At 36.3% G+C, this 16,905-nt stretch overlaps 1 protein-coding gene across 7 annotated transcripts in view; it reads left to right on the top strand.

Moving 5' to 3' along the window:
- CLASP2 (cytoplasmic linker associated protein 2) overlaps positions 1–16,905 on the top strand; it is a 153,267-nt gene extending 136,362 nt beyond the window's left edge. For all 7 annotated transcript variants that reach the window (XM_009272405.2, XM_009272404.2, XM_009272406.2 and 4 more), the window contains 9 exons: positions 2,244–2,387; positions 2,833–2,939; positions 3,767–3,920; positions 4,556–4,784; positions 9,242–9,435; positions 10,266–10,394; positions 12,137–12,343; positions 13,460–13,576; positions 14,670–16,905. In XM_009272405.2, coding sequence (XP_009270680.1) covers positions 2,244–2,387; positions 2,833–2,939; positions 3,767–3,920; positions 4,556–4,784; positions 9,242–9,435; positions 10,266–10,394; positions 12,137–12,343; positions 13,460–13,576; positions 14,670–14,756 — 1,368 coding nt within the window. In that variant the 3' untranslated portion in view covers positions 14,757–16,905. The remainder of the gene's footprint in view (positions 1–2,243; positions 2,388–2,832; positions 2,940–3,766; positions 3,921–4,555; positions 4,785–9,241; positions 9,436–10,265; positions 10,395–12,136; positions 12,344–13,459; positions 13,577–14,669) is intronic.

Genomic DNA, 16,905 nt, shown 5'->3' with positions numbered 1-16,905 from the left:
TTTATTATGATTTCTTTAAACTAAAAGTTTTTGCCAAGTCTATTTCTGTGTAATTGATGGGTTTGGGGTTTTTTTAGTAAAAACATTTCCAGTAGTAAGCATTATGAAAAATCCTTTTTTCTTTTATTAGTCTGAAGTTGGGCACTCTTAGTGCAGTTCAATGACATGGGACTTCTTTCTGGAAGGTAAAATCCTATGTTTCAGAACTTAGATTAATTCTAAGATTAGAATTCTTCTGAAAAGAATTAGAATCTTCTTAGGGTTCTTCTAAGAGCAAAACAAAACCAAAAAACTTATTTCTCATCCTTATTACAGACTTCTAAAGATGTTATCTGTATGACTGGACTTAAATCTCCAGAGAGAGCGCTTACACTGAGAAGAAAAACCTTCAAATACTCTAAAATGCTTTTTTTTTTTTTTTTCTTCTCAAGGAAGAGAGAGAGAAAACAGATAATAGCATAGTTGAAAACCTTCTGTGAGTCTATCAATTTTGATACTTCAGGTTGAGCTTCGTTCTGGGCAGACTTGATGGTATCGGTTCCTTTCCTGATACGACCCTGGACTGTCTCTTGTGTTATTTTATTGGCAGCTTAAACAGACACAGTGTTATGGAGTGGAGACATGGATAACAGGACAGAAAAAGGAAAGTGGTAATTCCCAAGCCTTTGCTCAGTTGCAGGATATGTTTTAGTGTTGCTTTGTATTAATTTCTGTTAAAAGACTGACCATAAGAAATAACAAGGGAAAGAGAAACATTAAAGACATTTGTAGAGGGCATTCAGGGTGTTCACTTGAAGGGAAGGCTATCAGAGGGAGAAGGGAATAAAAGTTAAAGAAAACAGCCAGTCACGAGTGTGCAAAGATAATTTGTGGCAATCTAACAAGTTAGTATTTTTGTCATTAAACTTAATACTAAGATGTGTGCTGGTATGTGTGCTCATACCTTGGCTTTCTACTTTTAATTAAAAAATGCTACAGTTCATTGCTCTGGAAGCAAAAGGAGGGAAATAAATGTCTAAAGAATTTTCTAAACTACTTACTTGAAGTATATTGCTGCTTAAGCAAGCTGCCTATCATTCTGTCTAGCATGAGGCACTGGTTCTCTCCAGTGCATGGCAGACCTTGATGGTGAGCTGTATAAACTAGACATAGTTGGTTAATCTTAGAATCAGAGTTTCGTACCACAAAGAAACTATTAAACAATTCTGGAGAACTTAATCTTTAGCCCTTCATTGCGTGTTAGTTTAGTTGCTATGTTGACAGGTTTGTTGGCCTATCCAGTGAATATTCATCAAACTGTACAAACATTACTAAGTCATGCAGTCAACATTCCTTTACTAGAGGGAACCCAACCATTGTGTAACTTACTGTGTTGCTTTGTCAGTAAAGAGCTCTGATTTTTGATTCAGATTAAAAAAATATAGTAAAACATGCTGTAGGATGAGGATGACGTTAAAGATGAACTATTAAAATTGAGGGTGTGGGAGGTGATGTCCAGTAGACTGCGAACTCCAATACTTAACAGTTTTCATCCTCAGAATATGTAGCCAGCTAAATTATTGCTCATGATGTTTGCCTGTCTTTTAAAGAGATAAAGGAAGCGGGGCAGGAAGGAGGGAAGGTTAACTAGTTTGGCTTTAGGATAAGTTATAAAGAGTATCAAGTGCTGTCATCACAACTCAAAATCAAGACTGCCTCATTGCAAATTAGGGTCTCTCTTTGGTTTTTTGTTTGTTTTGTTGTTTGGTTGGGTTTTTTTTAATTTATGAAGTGATAACTGTTCCTTTTCAAGCTAGTGTGTTGATTATCCATCATCTCTAATTACCATTTGCAGAACTCAGGAGAAGGAATTGCAGGCTTGTTCCTGCCTCGTGTGTTCTATTCCTCTCTAAATTTGTTCAACTTGCCAAACCTTTTAAAAGCCATTTTGTGAATTCCTTCAGTACTTTTTTTAGTAAGTAGGGATTCGGGGGTTGAGGAGCATGTTTCTGAAAGACTGCTTGTTAGAATGATTGTGCAAAGTGTAAGCTCATTGTTGTGTGCGCCTGGTTTTATCAATATCTGAACTTCCAGCTTACCAGCAAATATGAATTGCTTTTGTTCACATCTGTTAACATCTTTATTCAAGCTTGATCAAGACTTAAGCAACTTTTTGTGATTACCATTCATTATAGCATCTCTTGCTGATAAAATTACTTTAGAAACTCAATTTAATGTCTTCAATCTGTGTCTTTTTCTTCTAGGCTGCACAGTCAGTGCTGATTTCCCTTTTTGAACTCAACACTCCAGAGTTTACAATGCTATTGGGTGCTTTACCAAAAACATTTCAGGATGGAGCCACAAAGCTTCTCCATAATCATCTCCGGAACACAGGCAACAGTGGTCAGGTATCTACACTTCTCTTACTATTCTTTCTGAAGTTATTGGTGTTTTGAACATAAGTCCATTTCAGTAGAGTTATTTGTGAGAGCAAGAAGGTTGGTAGAGGAGGGGAGGCAACGCAAATCCTATGTAGAAGTCTGTCGTAGTAGCAGATATCACTCCTCATGGAATGCCTTTTCTTTTTCCTCCGGAGAATGATACTTTCTAAGTCTATGTTGCTTCCAAGTGACTTAAGTTTGAATGTGCTTTTTAAGAGTAGTTTATCTTTTCCTTTGCTCATTTCAAACTTATATGTGATTGAAGTTACTAGTAATTGGTTAGCCAATCCAAGAAATGAAATAGAAGCTCTTTAAATGTTTCTGGGCACTAGAAAATAAATAAATACCATAATAAGTTAAAAGGGAAGCTGAAGTCCTACTGGATTATCTCTTCTCACCTCTCCTCCTCCAGGGATCAATGGGAAGTCCTTTAACAAGACCTACTCCACGCTCCCCAGCAAGTTGGTCAAGTCCTCTCACTTCCCCAACCAATACATCGCAGAACACTTTGTCACCAAGGTAACGTAGGCTGGTGTTGCTACAGTTCTGCATCTAAGGCTTCATTACATGTTCTCCAAAATTGTAACCCCAACAGTGAAAGCGTGGAGCGAATTTTGCACAACGTAACAGATGCTGAAAAATAATCCCCCTCCCTCCACAGAATGACAGTACAGTGAACTGTTGAGCCTCCCAGAAGGGTGTGGCAAGTGCCAGGGCTGGCCTGAGGTGGGAGGGGCTGTGCACCTTGGAATGCAAATGGATTAGCAAGAGAAGGAACAGAAGTGTTCATCTCTAGCAAATGTTAGAATAGGTCAGCTACGTCATCAAACCAGACAATGTTGGGGAGACTAAAAAAGTAGTAGTTCATAAATGTTCTGGTCTTTAATTTTGTGGTACCAATATTGCCAGCAAAGTGGATTTTTGTAATTTTGCTTTTAGCAATCAACTTACTGTGAAAACTGTTGAGTTTTATCAGTCCTCCTTACTTTGGAACTTTTTTCAGAAAGAGAGAGTGGTGTAAAAATCCAAGTTGTTTCATACTCATAAGAGTAAAACAGAGCAAAAGTAGTATGTTTCTTCCAGCAGATGCTGCTACATAATGTAGCCCTTCCCTTTGCTAGCTACTGCCAGTGCTTTCTCTGTCAGTGGCAATACCCTTACTAACATGTACCATAATACAGTTTTGTTATGTGGAGAGCCAACTTTCTTCCTTAACGTGTTTTAAGAAAAATAGTAATGTTATTAATATTTCTTGAGTCTCTGTAGTCCCATGCTAATGTTATTTAAAAACATGGGGACACAAAATAAATCCATCTTAATTCCTATGTCCTTCTCCATGGCCACAGTGCATTTGACTATGACACTGAAAATATGAATTCTGAAGATATTTACAGCTCTCTTCGTGGAGTCACTGAAGCCATTCAGAATTTCAGTTTTCGTAGTCAGGAAGACATGAATGAGCCTGTAAAACGAGATTCCAAAAAAGATGATGGCGATTCGGTGAGTATCAGCAAACCAAGCCAATGACTGATTTATTACAGATGATAAAGCATCTTTTTCAGTAGGTTTCTATGTTACGACTTCTGAAATGGGATGTTTCTCCTAAATTACTTCAGAGCTTTAGAAAAATATGTTCCTAGTCTTGAACCACATTTTGGAAATATAAATGCTAATTCTAAGTAGCACTAGCTGTTTGTTTATTTAAAACATTAGCAATTTAAAAATAGATTATCTTGCAAAACAGCTGGAGTTCAGTTTTTGAGAGGTCTGCACCTTAATACATGTTTTTCCAAAGGTTTTATTTTATTCCTTACAAAACTTGTGGGTTTTTCATTGCTACATGCAGTGTTTTAAACTTCTGTCTCATGGAACTTTGGCTTTCAGATTTGTTGAGCTTACCAAATATGTATGCACTTAAACATGTTTTTAATTTCTTAGCATCAAACTTCTGAGATAAAATACTGACTTTTTTTTTTGTTAAAGGAAGGCAAAGTTTAGGGAACTGTTTCTAAGACTTCTTATTTGAAGGCTAGTTTGAACCTTTTGAAATTTGTGAACTTTTTGCTACATAGATGAATTAGTAATGTAGTTAATTGAAAAGTGCAAGTGCTCATATGATATTTCTTTTCCTGCAGATTTGCAGTGCTTCTGGAATAGTAGACCTACGAGCAGGAAGTGGTGTGAGTGATACAGGCCGAACAGCTCTTGATAACAAAACATCATTACTCAACACAATGCCTCCCCACTCCTCGCCACGTTCACGAGATTATAACCCATACAATTATTCTGATGGTATCAGTTCATTTAATAAATCTGCTTTGAAAGAAGCCATGTTTGATGATGATGCAGAGCAATTTCCTGATGGTAAGCTTCAGATTGCATTCTGTGCTAGAAGAAAAATGGTGAGATTTTCCATCTTTTAGTTCAGTTTCTGGATTTATTATTAGCAATGTACGTATCACCAGTGCTGCTTCTTTGAGAGGTTTTTACAAATACTGTATTTCGAATTAGTTTCTTTGTAAGTGATCCTTTTGAGTGACATTGTTGGATTATGTGGTATTTGTAGAGATTAAGGGTAAAAATGAGATAAATACTGAACGATATTGTATACTTCTGGTAGCACATCCTGTAGCAGTATTGTCAATATAAATTTACTTATCAGATTGCTTTATGTCAGGAATTTAAGGGGGGTGGGGGTGGGGGGGAGAATTACAGCAAGGAAGTAAAACTGGATCAAACCAGTTTGGGAATTAGGTAAAAGATTAAGTATTTTGTTAGTAAAATATTTGTATTTGAAACATGACATTGACATTTTCTATTGACTAAACATTCTTTAAAAAAAAAAAAAAAAACCAAAACAAATCAAAAAAACCCCCAAAACCAGCTTTTACCAGGAAGGTGGTTCATCTAGCCCATGTAAATCCAGGAACTTGGGCTGGTTTTTTGTAGGCTTCTAGAGCTTCTTTTTAATATATCTTTGGGTAATTTTTTATATCTAAATGTTGGGAAGGTTCCAAAGTATCGGTACTATCGTTATTTTACAAAGTAGTAGGTGGTTTTCATAATCTGCTATTCATTATAACTGATATTTCATATTCAGTTATAGATTAAAATCAGTTTTTAAGTAAACAGATTTCTTAATAGTGAGGGACAAATGAATTTTCCCCCTTCTGACTGTTCTGCTTCTGCCATCCAGCAAAGATGTGCTATAGAAACTCTTGAAAAACAAAGCTATTTTCTGACATGGTGTTTTATTCAGCTATTCTGTAAGTTGGCTTTAACTTTACATTAAATTAAAAACAAATCCAAGTAAGGTGCATTTCTCTGTTTTCTCTTCTCTTTAGTGAAGAGGCATATCGCCAATTATTATCTTCTGAAAAAAATAGAGGGGAAAGCAAATTTTTACAAATCATGTCATGTAAATATCAATAATTAAATACCTTTGTCATCCACATACAGAGCCAGTTTACGATCGAGATTCTGTATTACAGGGATCCTGTTGTTACATGGGATAAGCCTCTTTATACCTTCTGACAATATATTTCTGGATATTGCATTAAACCAAATGCAGTGTGTGCTGCACCAGCATGTTCTGGTTTTGTAAAAACTCAGGACTGGCTGGAGTGAAGCATCCCCATCCAGTATTGGTTTGTCCTGGCTGGAGGAGTAGTGCAATGCGTTATTTAGGTCTGCTCTTTAATGGATCTTAACAAAGTACTTGCATTTGTTCCTGTGTTCACCCTTAGTTTTTAGTTATACCATGTGCGTTCTGTCATTTGTATGTTACTTTTAGAATTTCATCTAAGATAACTTTGAAAAAGTCTGCATGAAAAAAGATACACTCAGCAAAATACTTTGTGCCTACAATTACTCAGTTAGGAGTTGCATGCTTTTCCCATAAACCTGAATTGCTCATTGGACGTTAGATTTTAATTTTCAGAACCTCCGCGGAATTGCTGCCTGTTAATGACACAAAGTCCTGGTTTTACTGCACTCCCAGCTATCCTCCCGTGTTACTGGGAGAAAGATGCAGAAATACAGGGCTAGATGGGAAAACCTTAGCTGCTCATATAGTCCTGTTAACAGCACTGAGGCGTGAACATGTATTCTGCAGACAGTTTGTCTAACAGTTGAAAATTTCCAGTGGAGGAGATGCCACAGTGTGCCCCACATGGCCATTTGAGTGTTTTGCCTCTTACAGTAAAAAGGTTTTCAGAGTAACAGCCTAAATCTTCCAACCACTAGCACTTTTTTTTTTCCCCCAAGGGAGATGCTGTTTATCCGGAGCATAGGGTAACCTGGCTTTCTAAGTCACTTCCAGACTCCTTAAAAGCAGTCCACAGTCTCTGACTGAAAAACAGTGTTCCTCTTCAAAGAAGCTTATTTATTTCAGCTTACCTTCCATGGACTGTGTTTTCCAAACATCTTCCTTTTTACCTGCCACTTTGTATATGGGCTTAAGATTTCTGCTTGTGTGTTTTGCCTTAAACTTACCATCTTTTTCTTTCAGACCATTCCTCTGATTTATCATGATAATTTTCAATTTTTATCCTGTTCTCCAGAATGTTTGCAACTGCTCTTAAATTGATGTTGTCTGCAGATTTTATAAGTGGTCTCCATATTCCTTCAATAGTGTTAACAAAAGCATCACACAGAACCAGGGTCTGCACAGACCTGAGCAGGGACATCACTCCTAGATTAATAGAAAGCCATTTATAGTCCAGTCACCCTGCAAGTGATTCATCAAGTTTTGCACCCACTTAGTTGGCTTTTTTGGCCGCTGTGTTTGCATAGCTTCTGTATTAAGATGCTGTGGGTGACAGTAGGAAAACCTTTACTAAATTCAGGACATACCTACATTTTCCCTTTTAACCCCTACACTGTTTATCCTGTCAAAAGGATATTATTTGATTGGTTTGAGAAGAGCTGTTCTTCATCAAATATTTCTATCTCTAATGCCTATTTTAATTCATTCAAATGAAGGAGTTGCATCTGCTCCTCCTCATTTGTGTTTTGTTTTCTTTCTGAAAAAGAAATTTTGAGAGTAGACTTTGAATATGACTTCTTTTACACGTCTCCATTCTTATCTGGAGAATGGAAATGAGACACTGGGTGCGAAGTCATACAGAGGAATGGAAAATACAGGCTGTGAAGGCACATCCCTCTTGGTTGCCTTCATGTTTTTCAGGAATTCCAGCTATTTCCTCCACTAATGGAGCTTCTTTCCTTCCCTTATTCATGCATGGACATGGCTGCTACCTTCTCCTGTCTTTACCCCTTCCCTCCATACATACAAGTTGCCACTTCTTTCATTCTGATACTTCCACAGTGAAAATAACTTTATTCAAACAGATATGGATAGTTTTGCTAATTATGTGTCAATATGCATTCCCCAAAATAGGATTTCCTATAGCTGTAATCCTCACAGTTTGGTAGAACAAATGTAATAGTTCTGGTAATAAAAGTAATGATCTTCCTTCTGTAAAAGTGATTGTCCATTCTGCGCATCTGTACTAATTAATAACCTGCTTAATGCAATTTCACTCTGTCCTTTAGGCAAACATTAATGATCCATTTAGAGAGTCTGCAAAGCATGCATTAATATAGAGGCAGTAGAAGTGCTCGCAGAAAAAAAGTTTCTGCTTTCAGGTGCTTGTGCTCCTGATTACTCATGCAAAACAGAATGCAAATAAGAATGTTGGGTACAAAAACAGTGTGATTTTTAAGGTAACTGATTTGTGATTTTGAGATACTTGATATGTGGTATTCAGCTTTTACTTGTTTCTTTGTACAGGTACTTTGTACAGCATTTATAAGTCACAACATTGAATACAGTAATATAAGATGTTCAAGGGCTGTATATGACCTAATAAATTTGTTATGTATTTCATGTATTAATGTATTTCATGTGTTGATAAAGGGAATGATTTTAGGAAAGACGCAGTGCAGGAACATTTGCATTTTAACCTTTTTCCAGGAAAAAAAAATGTGTGTTTCTGTTAATTTATCCGAAAGTCTCAGTGCAAAGATGGAAGCTATATTGCTTTTCTTTCTTAAAGGCTAAATGGATCTTGATGATGGAATAAAGGCAACAACTTGATATTTAATTTTCATTAAGACCATTTTTAAGTTTCTTGACTGGTTGCAGATCTCTCCATTTGCAGTCCAGTGTTTACAAATACGGGTCGTGTTACTAATGCATTTTTCCATAATCATGGAATCCTCTCTAATCAAAACTAAAACCCAGAGCCATCTCATAATGACTGCTATCGGGAATCTCTGTGGGACTAACGGCCTTGCTTTGCTTCTGTTTCAGCTATTTTGTACCAAGCACCATTCTTGTGCATTTTTTTTCCCCCTGTTTGTGTTAACAACCTAGCTATTGCTGTGGAACCATGGCTTACAAAAGTCTAAGCAATCCTGTAATACTAACGGAGAAAAGACAAATTTATCATCTTGGATGGAAGGGTCATATGGAAGAGGTAGCTCTTTGTGTATAGATCAGATTTAAAAGGATGCAGAGTACTTATCACTTTGGATATTGCAAGCATAAAAACTTTTGCAGTAAACTAGCTTACAGTGGGTTTTTTGCAATATCATCGTACTTTTTTTTGGGCAATTGTAAGTTTGTTCAGCAATGTTGGCTGCACTGAAAATGTAGTAGCCAAATTGCAATTTTTGCAGACAAATTTGGTGAGAAAAATGAAAGCATGCTAGAAAGCCAGCTAGCCATCCTAGAAAATATCCTTCAGTTGTACAGCAGGCACTAATATTTACTTGCAGTGATCTGAGAACTGTGTTTGTTTATTCCTTTCTGACAGAGCCTCCCATGGACCATTCTGATCTGGTTGCAGAGTTACTGAAAGAGTTATCAAACCATAATGAGAGAGTTGAGGAAAGAAAGGCTGCCCTATACGAGCTCATGAAGTTAACTCAGGAAGAGTCTTTCGGTGTTTGGGATGAGCACTTCAAAACAATACTACTTTTGCTGCTTGAAACACTTGGAGATAAAGAGGTATATTCAGATTAATCCAGTTAAGAACGTTAACAAAGCACATAGTTTACTTTCAGTATCTTTGAAATTTGTATGGGTTGTAGGAAGGGCACAAATTCCAGTTAGTCTTGAAAAACAAAAAACTGTGGAAATACAAAAATGTCATGAAGTCTGAATGCCCTGATGGTGAAAAGGGCATCAGTAATACTTACCTTCTCAAGTATTCTTATTTGTCGATTCCCACACGATAAATTAAATGAAACATTTTTCACTGGGATTCAAAGCTTATCTGTTAATAGCCCCTGGTGGAACCTAGAATATCAAAACATCATGTGTGGCAAAGTGTCTAAAAATACGTTTGTAAAATACAGTAATGCTCATTGTGAAGAGACTGAGTTCTATGTAATTGTTCTCTACAAGGGCCATGTTTTTGAAATTACTGAGGATCAAAAAGACACTAATACTTGTTTTTCATTTAAAAAATAATAATTTGTAAAAAAATTTTCAAAAGTGTATATGCTTGATGTGATGCTAAAGGTTTCATCAGAACTTGTGAAGAGTGAAATTGTTTGCAACTTAACTTCTGGGTAGCGTCGATAACGCGATTAGGTTAGCAGCATGTTTATGATATGCCACCTGAATTATCTACAAAGAGAGATTGAGAAGAGTGAGAAACTGGAGACTTTCTTTTCTAGCTTTATTTGTTAACACTAGGTTCGTACTGTATATATGCATAGAGCATAATCTGATATTTTTCCATTATCAAAGACTCATCCAGCTGCTACACAAATGTTAAAACTTATGTCTGTTTAAAGATACATAACTCATTTATTTTAATATTAAATCTTTAGCATGCAATTAGAGCTTTGGCATTGAAAGTTCTAAGAGAAATTCTAAGAAACCAGCCAGCAAGGTTTAAGAATTATGCAGAGCTCACAATCATGAAGACATTAGAAGCGCACAAGGACCCTCATAAGGAGGTTAGTAATCAATTATTCTGTTTGAGGTTATGACAAATTATTACAAAATGAAACAGCTGTCCAAAAAATGCTTGAGAAATTAGTCAGATCTTACTGAGGAAGTAATTTGTTTAATACAAGCATTCAGCTGTTACTAGTTAACATGGGTATGCAAGGGGAGAAAAAAAAAAAAGAACTGCAGTTTTGTAAGCTCTCAAATGCTTAATATCAGCCCTAATAACACTTGCCTTGGGTACTATCCAAGAGGACATAGTAACCAACAATGTGCCATTATAGCTCTTCAAGGAGTAACTGAAGGGAGTTTTTTCCTTGTATGACATCTTAAGCCAGATATGGGTGTCCTGGAGCTCTACAACAAGCTTCTGGATTTCATTAAGGTTCATGGTTGAGAGATGGGACTGAACGTGACAAGGAATTGTCAACCCTTTCCATTTTTAGCCAGCTCTGCACCATTTGAGAACGTGGTTTTGAATGTTGTTAGGGGAGAACGCACAGGAACATGTCAAAGGGAGGAGCTGATTGTGGCTGAGAATAGTGAGGGGATTCAGAAGTGCAAGGATAACTGTAATCTTGCTCAGAAGTATTTGTTATGCACACATACATAATAAAGAATAATGCATGTAGATATAAGAAACACAAATACAGTAACCACCCCAATATTAAACAGTTCACATCAGTGTCACTAATGCTATGGAAAGAATCCAGGTTTATTATTAAATGAGTACATCTTCTCCTTGCCCTCCCCATGCAAGGTCACTTACTCTGTATGGAACTTACTGTGGAGTTTCAGGTTTTGAAGTTTGACTGCAGTTCCTCCTCCCATACCAATGACTTTTGTCATTCATCTGATACTCATTTCTCTTTTCCCTGCACCCTCTTAATTTGTTCCATATACTGTATTTATTACAGTGTCTTGTCCCCATCTTTCCTTCTCTGTTACTGTGCTTTTTCTCTCTCTTGGTTTCGTGTATATGAGTGAGAGTGTAAAGGGGACAAGGATGGAGAGAATCAGGTATGGAAGTTTTTGTACATCACTGATGTACAAACCACTGATTTTGTACAGCGGTTTTGTCTTGTTAGATGGCAGGCGCCACAGCTGCACTAATATGAAGATCAGATGCGACTTTTCTGTGTTGTGCCCATGCTGTATCCTGAGCTTCTGTACCTATTGTCTTCCTACCTAATTATTCTTGTTCTGCTTGTTCTGCATATTCTTCAGGCTTAAAGTACACTCTTGTCATAGTTTCTGTCAAACTTAGAGGGGAGGAAAAACAGCTAGATTGACTTCTAGAAGTAGCAATTTAGGCATGTCATTAAACATGTTTTTGAGATGAATGTGAAAACATGTCTTGTCAGTGATCACTGACCTAACAAGCAATAACAAATGACAACACAAGAAATTACAAAGGTGATGGTATTTCAGTATGTAGTTGGAGGGTATTGCAGAAGAGAGACATTTCAGATCTGATTCAACAAGCAGGTTTGAAAAACTGATACGTATTGCTGAGGACATAGATTAGCCACAGAATATTGGGAAGAGTCTTGTTTTTAGGGAAGTATAACCAACAGTTGGAATCTTGTAAACAGATTTTCAAAGGGCTCTTCATTCACATATTTCTACAATATTGTAGAGCTCTTGGTAGGCAATTTTTATGCTCAAGACCTTTACTGCTAGGTAACAGGCCATAGTAACAGTCTCTTGTAAATAATTTTTCCATGTCTTTTACTTATTCTTTCAATAGGTGGTGAGATCTGCTGAAGAAGCTGCTTCCATGCTGGCCACTTCCATTAGCCCAGATCAGTGCATCAAAGTTCTTTGTCCAATTATCCAAACTGCAGATTACCCCATTAATCTGGCTGCAATCAAAATGCAGACGAAAGTCATAGAAAGAGTATCTAAAGAAACCCTTACTCAGCTTTTACCAGAGATTGTGCCAGGTCTAATACAGGTAAGGAGAGAAGAAAGAAAAACAAACAAAAGAAACTATATATAAGAATTGCAAAGACTTTTTAAAAATAGTATCACTTGGCTCTCACGAAGGATTTTATTTGTCTGATAACTGATGGCTGCTTTGACCCAAAATAACTCAGTGGGAACAAACTCTTTGATTGGCAGGTAGCTAAATTATAACTGTGGTTATGACTCAAAGGAAATCTCAGTAGGATATTAAGTACTGGTTATAATTAAGCTTGGTAGATACTTTTAGTTATAAGATCGGGTTTTGTTGTTTATATCTTTTTCCAAGTTGTAATCATTCGGTCTGAAATTGTCCATGTTGTATTTGTGTATAATTGTAGGGTTTTATCACTTGGGGCTTGGGGGAGGCAAGAGGAAAGAAGCAGTTGATTGGGGAAAGTTTAATAAAACGAGAAGGATATCAGAGGTTTCTCTTCCTTTGTCTTTAAAAATAAATTCTTTCCCATCTTATCAAGAGCCAAAATACATTAATTTGCATGTGATGGATAAAGACTCTTCAGAGTTTGACAGCTGCATTCTGCTGATTTCTGTCTTTAATGGGTGTGATTCAATCATATATCTGCAGGAAGGTGGAGGCAGAGAAGGGGCCTTCTGAGAAGGGGGTCTGAGTGAGGCAGCCAGGCATGGGGTACTAGCAAAGTGGCAAAAGAAACAAAAGTCATTAAGGAATGAGATGGGAGTAAACAAAAGAATCTTTAGCTTTTAAGAGAATACTTCTTTCAGAATAAGGAAGCTCTAAATGGAGTGGTCTTCTGCTTTAAGTAAATATCTGTATAGTCTAGAACAATTTCTCTTACATACTCCCCTATTGCATGACAGCAACTCTGTTTTCAGTGTAACTTATGAACAGGAGTGCGTGGGTTTTAGTTTCAGTCTGGAAAATGATTATCAATGGTGATTAATAAGCAGCCTGCTCTTTAAGTGCATGCTCTGTATTTGCGTGTTTGTTGGAATGCTTCATTGGGCTACACTAGCATTCATTTACTGTAGACTTCAATGTATTTATTATAGTAAATAAGTAAATAGCTTTCTGAGGCTTTTAATCATTAACTGATAAGGTATTAACGTTAATTTTATTGCTTTCTAGGGTTATGATAATTCAGAGAGCAGTGTTCGTAAGGCATGTGTTTTCTGCCTTGTAGCCATTCACGCAGTAATTGGTGATGAACTAAAACCACATCTCAGTCAACTCACTGGCAGTAAAGTAAGTAAAAGATACCATTTAAAGAAATCTTAGCTCATAATTGCATGTATGCATTTGCATTTTGGTTGCAATTGCCAGAAGGTTTCATAAAAGTATATACTTGAATGAGAACATCAGGGCTGCTGAAACCCTCTGAGGATTAATAAAACTTTGTCATAAAATGTTCAAAACTGAAAATCCATAGACCTTTATTTATGCAAGTGTACGAACTTTAGCATTAAGATAAATACTAAATTATGTTTCTTACAGCTGTTTAATGCTTTTAGTTACTGATTGTATCCCCGGTAGTAGTGATAATGGAAAACCAGAATGATAATGGCTATACTCAGCATGGCTTTTCCTATCAGTATTTCTTGTCTTGTTTTTCATGAAAGTTCTGATTGAAAAGCAATAAATGTAATATGTGGATGTTACATACAGCAGTTTTATTTATTCTCCCTCCTTGTTATTTTGCTTTCATCAATCCTTTCAGTACCTCTAATTTGAAATAATAATAATAATAGTAATCAGTCTGTGGTCCTTTTTGATTCAGGGTATTTATGATTTTATTGACATTTCTTACATACAGTTTTTTGCATGCAAAGAGCTCTGTGTTAATTGTGAATATCTTTGTCCTTGGGAATAAAACAGGACAATTAATTTTGTATATCTTTGAATAAGACAGTTGTATCTTAAAAATACTCTCTGGCAGTGATTGTGTTGAATGTGATTCTAGACAGTATTGGAAGCTTTAGTAAGTACCAGCATCAGCAACTCTAACCTAGAGGCTTAAAACTGCAACCTTAACTTAAAAGAAAAAAAAAACCTACCTTCTTTGGAAAGCATTGTAATTTGAGGAAAATATTCCATCTATCTTAATCTAGCTACCTTAGATTGTTCTCTTCTTTACATCCTTAAAGAAGCTTGAGCAGTTTCCTTGTGACAAATTTTGCTGTGTTTGATGTTTTCATTGGCAAGTATGGTACCTTTGAATCAACAGTGTAAAATATAATTGGGGGGGGGAATCATTTAATGTCTCCTTTGTTGTACCGTTCCTGTAGTCTGTACAGTTTGCAAATACTAAAAAAAGTTAATTTCTGGCTTAAATTTGCAGATGAAATTATTGAACCTTTACATCAAACGTGCCCAAACAGGCTCTGGACCAGGGGATACAACAGCAGATATGTCTGGACAAAGCTAATGAAGCTGAGAAGAGTTAACCAGGTCTCCTAAAGAAAGGGCAAGGCCCTCTTCAGTGAAAGGAAAATTCTTACATACAACTTTTGGAACTTTTTTCTTGGTTTTTTTTTTCCTTTCTTTTTTTTTTTTCTCCCTCCCCCCCCTTTAACCAACGGCTGTCCTCAGCCTGCATGTGACTGTTGCAATAGAATTATTCCAAATTCAAGGAAAAACAGTATTAACATCAGTTGATCAAAGCAGAATAAAATTTAAAAATAATCTAATCCATCAGTTATCCTGTTCGCAATCCTCTGTGTCTTCCCATTAACTTTTGCCAGTGTTATTGTATTAAAAAAAAAATTTTTTTTAATGCTAATTAAAAAGGTATGCTTTAAGCTTCAGAAGTTAAAATATAAATTCTGTTGCTTTTATTCAGCTACAGATAACATTACTTTTTTATTGCTATTTTGTTTGAGTATCATGTCCTTCGCTAGAAACAAGAAGTGATGTGAACCAAGGCTGAACTAGTCTGAACTGCAGTGAGACTCGTTCACTGTGTTGGTGGTTCATCATCTTATTTACAGCTTGTTTGGGATATTCTGGAGATTGAGAAATATGCCTATAAAAAAAAGCTGGATTGATCCAGTTCTGTAAAAGTGATATTGTTCATTGGTTGTATGTTTGTTGCATAAATAAGAATTTAGTGTGCGCAGTAGAGGACTGGTACAACCAGTACCTCTTAATGTGGAAGACAGCCCTTTCAGGGTAGCATTGCCGACCTGGTGATAGTGTGGCAGTCTGCTTTTTAGCAGCAGAGTTAATGGTCACTTGATGGACGTGAACCATCCTTGTCACCTTTCGTTCTTCAAGCAGGATGCTTCAGAATGGAGTGCTCTGCCCAAGCATGCTCAGTATGTATTTATCTTTATCACTAGAATGTTTCCTCTCAACCTAATTGCTGGAACAAGTAGTCTTGTATTGTAACTCACATGGGATTTTATGACAACAGTGCAGAAAACTATTCGTTATCTTCCTAAAAGCACCAAGGTTTTCTGCATTGAATTTAAATGGGGGGGGAGGGGGAATAGTCACAAATGCTATAGATCTTGCCACCTTTTAATTTTAAAAAAAAATATATATTTTGGATGAGTTGGGAAAGCTGCACCAAATTATTTGCATGGTTTTCTTGAATAGCATCCTCAAGACCCATCTGGATTAAGGTGTGGAAATGTTTCCAGGGTTTGTTTTTCCATTTTTGAAAAAGAGTTAGTTTATTGTGAATAATGGTTCTTTGTATTTATGAACTTGATAATGGAAAGAGAACAAAGATCAAGTAAATGTGTCCCTAAATGTTGTCTTTTTCTTTTTTCTTTTTTTCTTTTTTCTTTTTTTTTGGTCTTGGATATAAGCGGCAAGGTAATTAACTGAGAACTGGGATGAAACAGTGCCCTTCCCAGGAATGGTGGAATTTTTTTTTTTCCCTGACTCTTTTTTTCCCTTTGACTGTGATGTTGTCTAGTTGTAGGAAGTGCATCCTGATAAGAGAGAAAATAGCGGTGCCAAGGATGATGATCTATGCTAGGCTAAAATTCTCTCTAGCTCTTCAGGGTGACTGATTTTTGACTGAGCTGCTGCATATAGCACCCAGTGGAAGAACTATCTACAGAAAATCTTCTTTACTTTTTTTTTTTCCAAATTATTACTTAATGTGTATTCAAAACTCTATTCTTCAACATTGCAGCCAAATATCATAAGAAACTACTTACACACTTCACTTGCTAGGAACCCTGAAAAGCAAAACCGAATAAAAATTAAGTCAGATGCTTGTAGTTACATGAAAGGTTGTTTTCACTTTAGTTTGAAGTGAATCCAATAGAAAGAGCCAAGATGTGGTTGTTAAAGAAGCAGTGCCGTTGCAGAGATTTATTTGGAGGAAAAGTTGTAGAAATATATGTAAAGACTTAAAACCAAGACTGTCATAACTCGTTGCTAGCCCGTTTTAGCAGCTACATCAAGAAAATAGTATCTCCTCTTTCTTTCCTTCGTTATGTGTAACATCCTTGTTGTTTTCTACTGTTTAATTACATTGTGTATTTATAGTTCTATGCTTACCATTGTGCATATACTGGCAATAAAATGTACATAACATTACTTAAAAAATGAGCAATGTA

This window comes from Aptenodytes forsteri, unplaced genomic scaffold (assembly GCF_000699145.1).
Source record: "Aptenodytes forsteri isolate BGI_AS27 unplaced genomic scaffold, ASM69914v1 Scaffold398, whole genome shotgun sequence".
Lineage (NCBI taxonomy): Eukaryota > Metazoa > Chordata > Aves > Sphenisciformes > Spheniscidae > Aptenodytes > Aptenodytes forsteri.
This window is presented reverse-complemented; position numbering and strand designations above follow the sequence as displayed.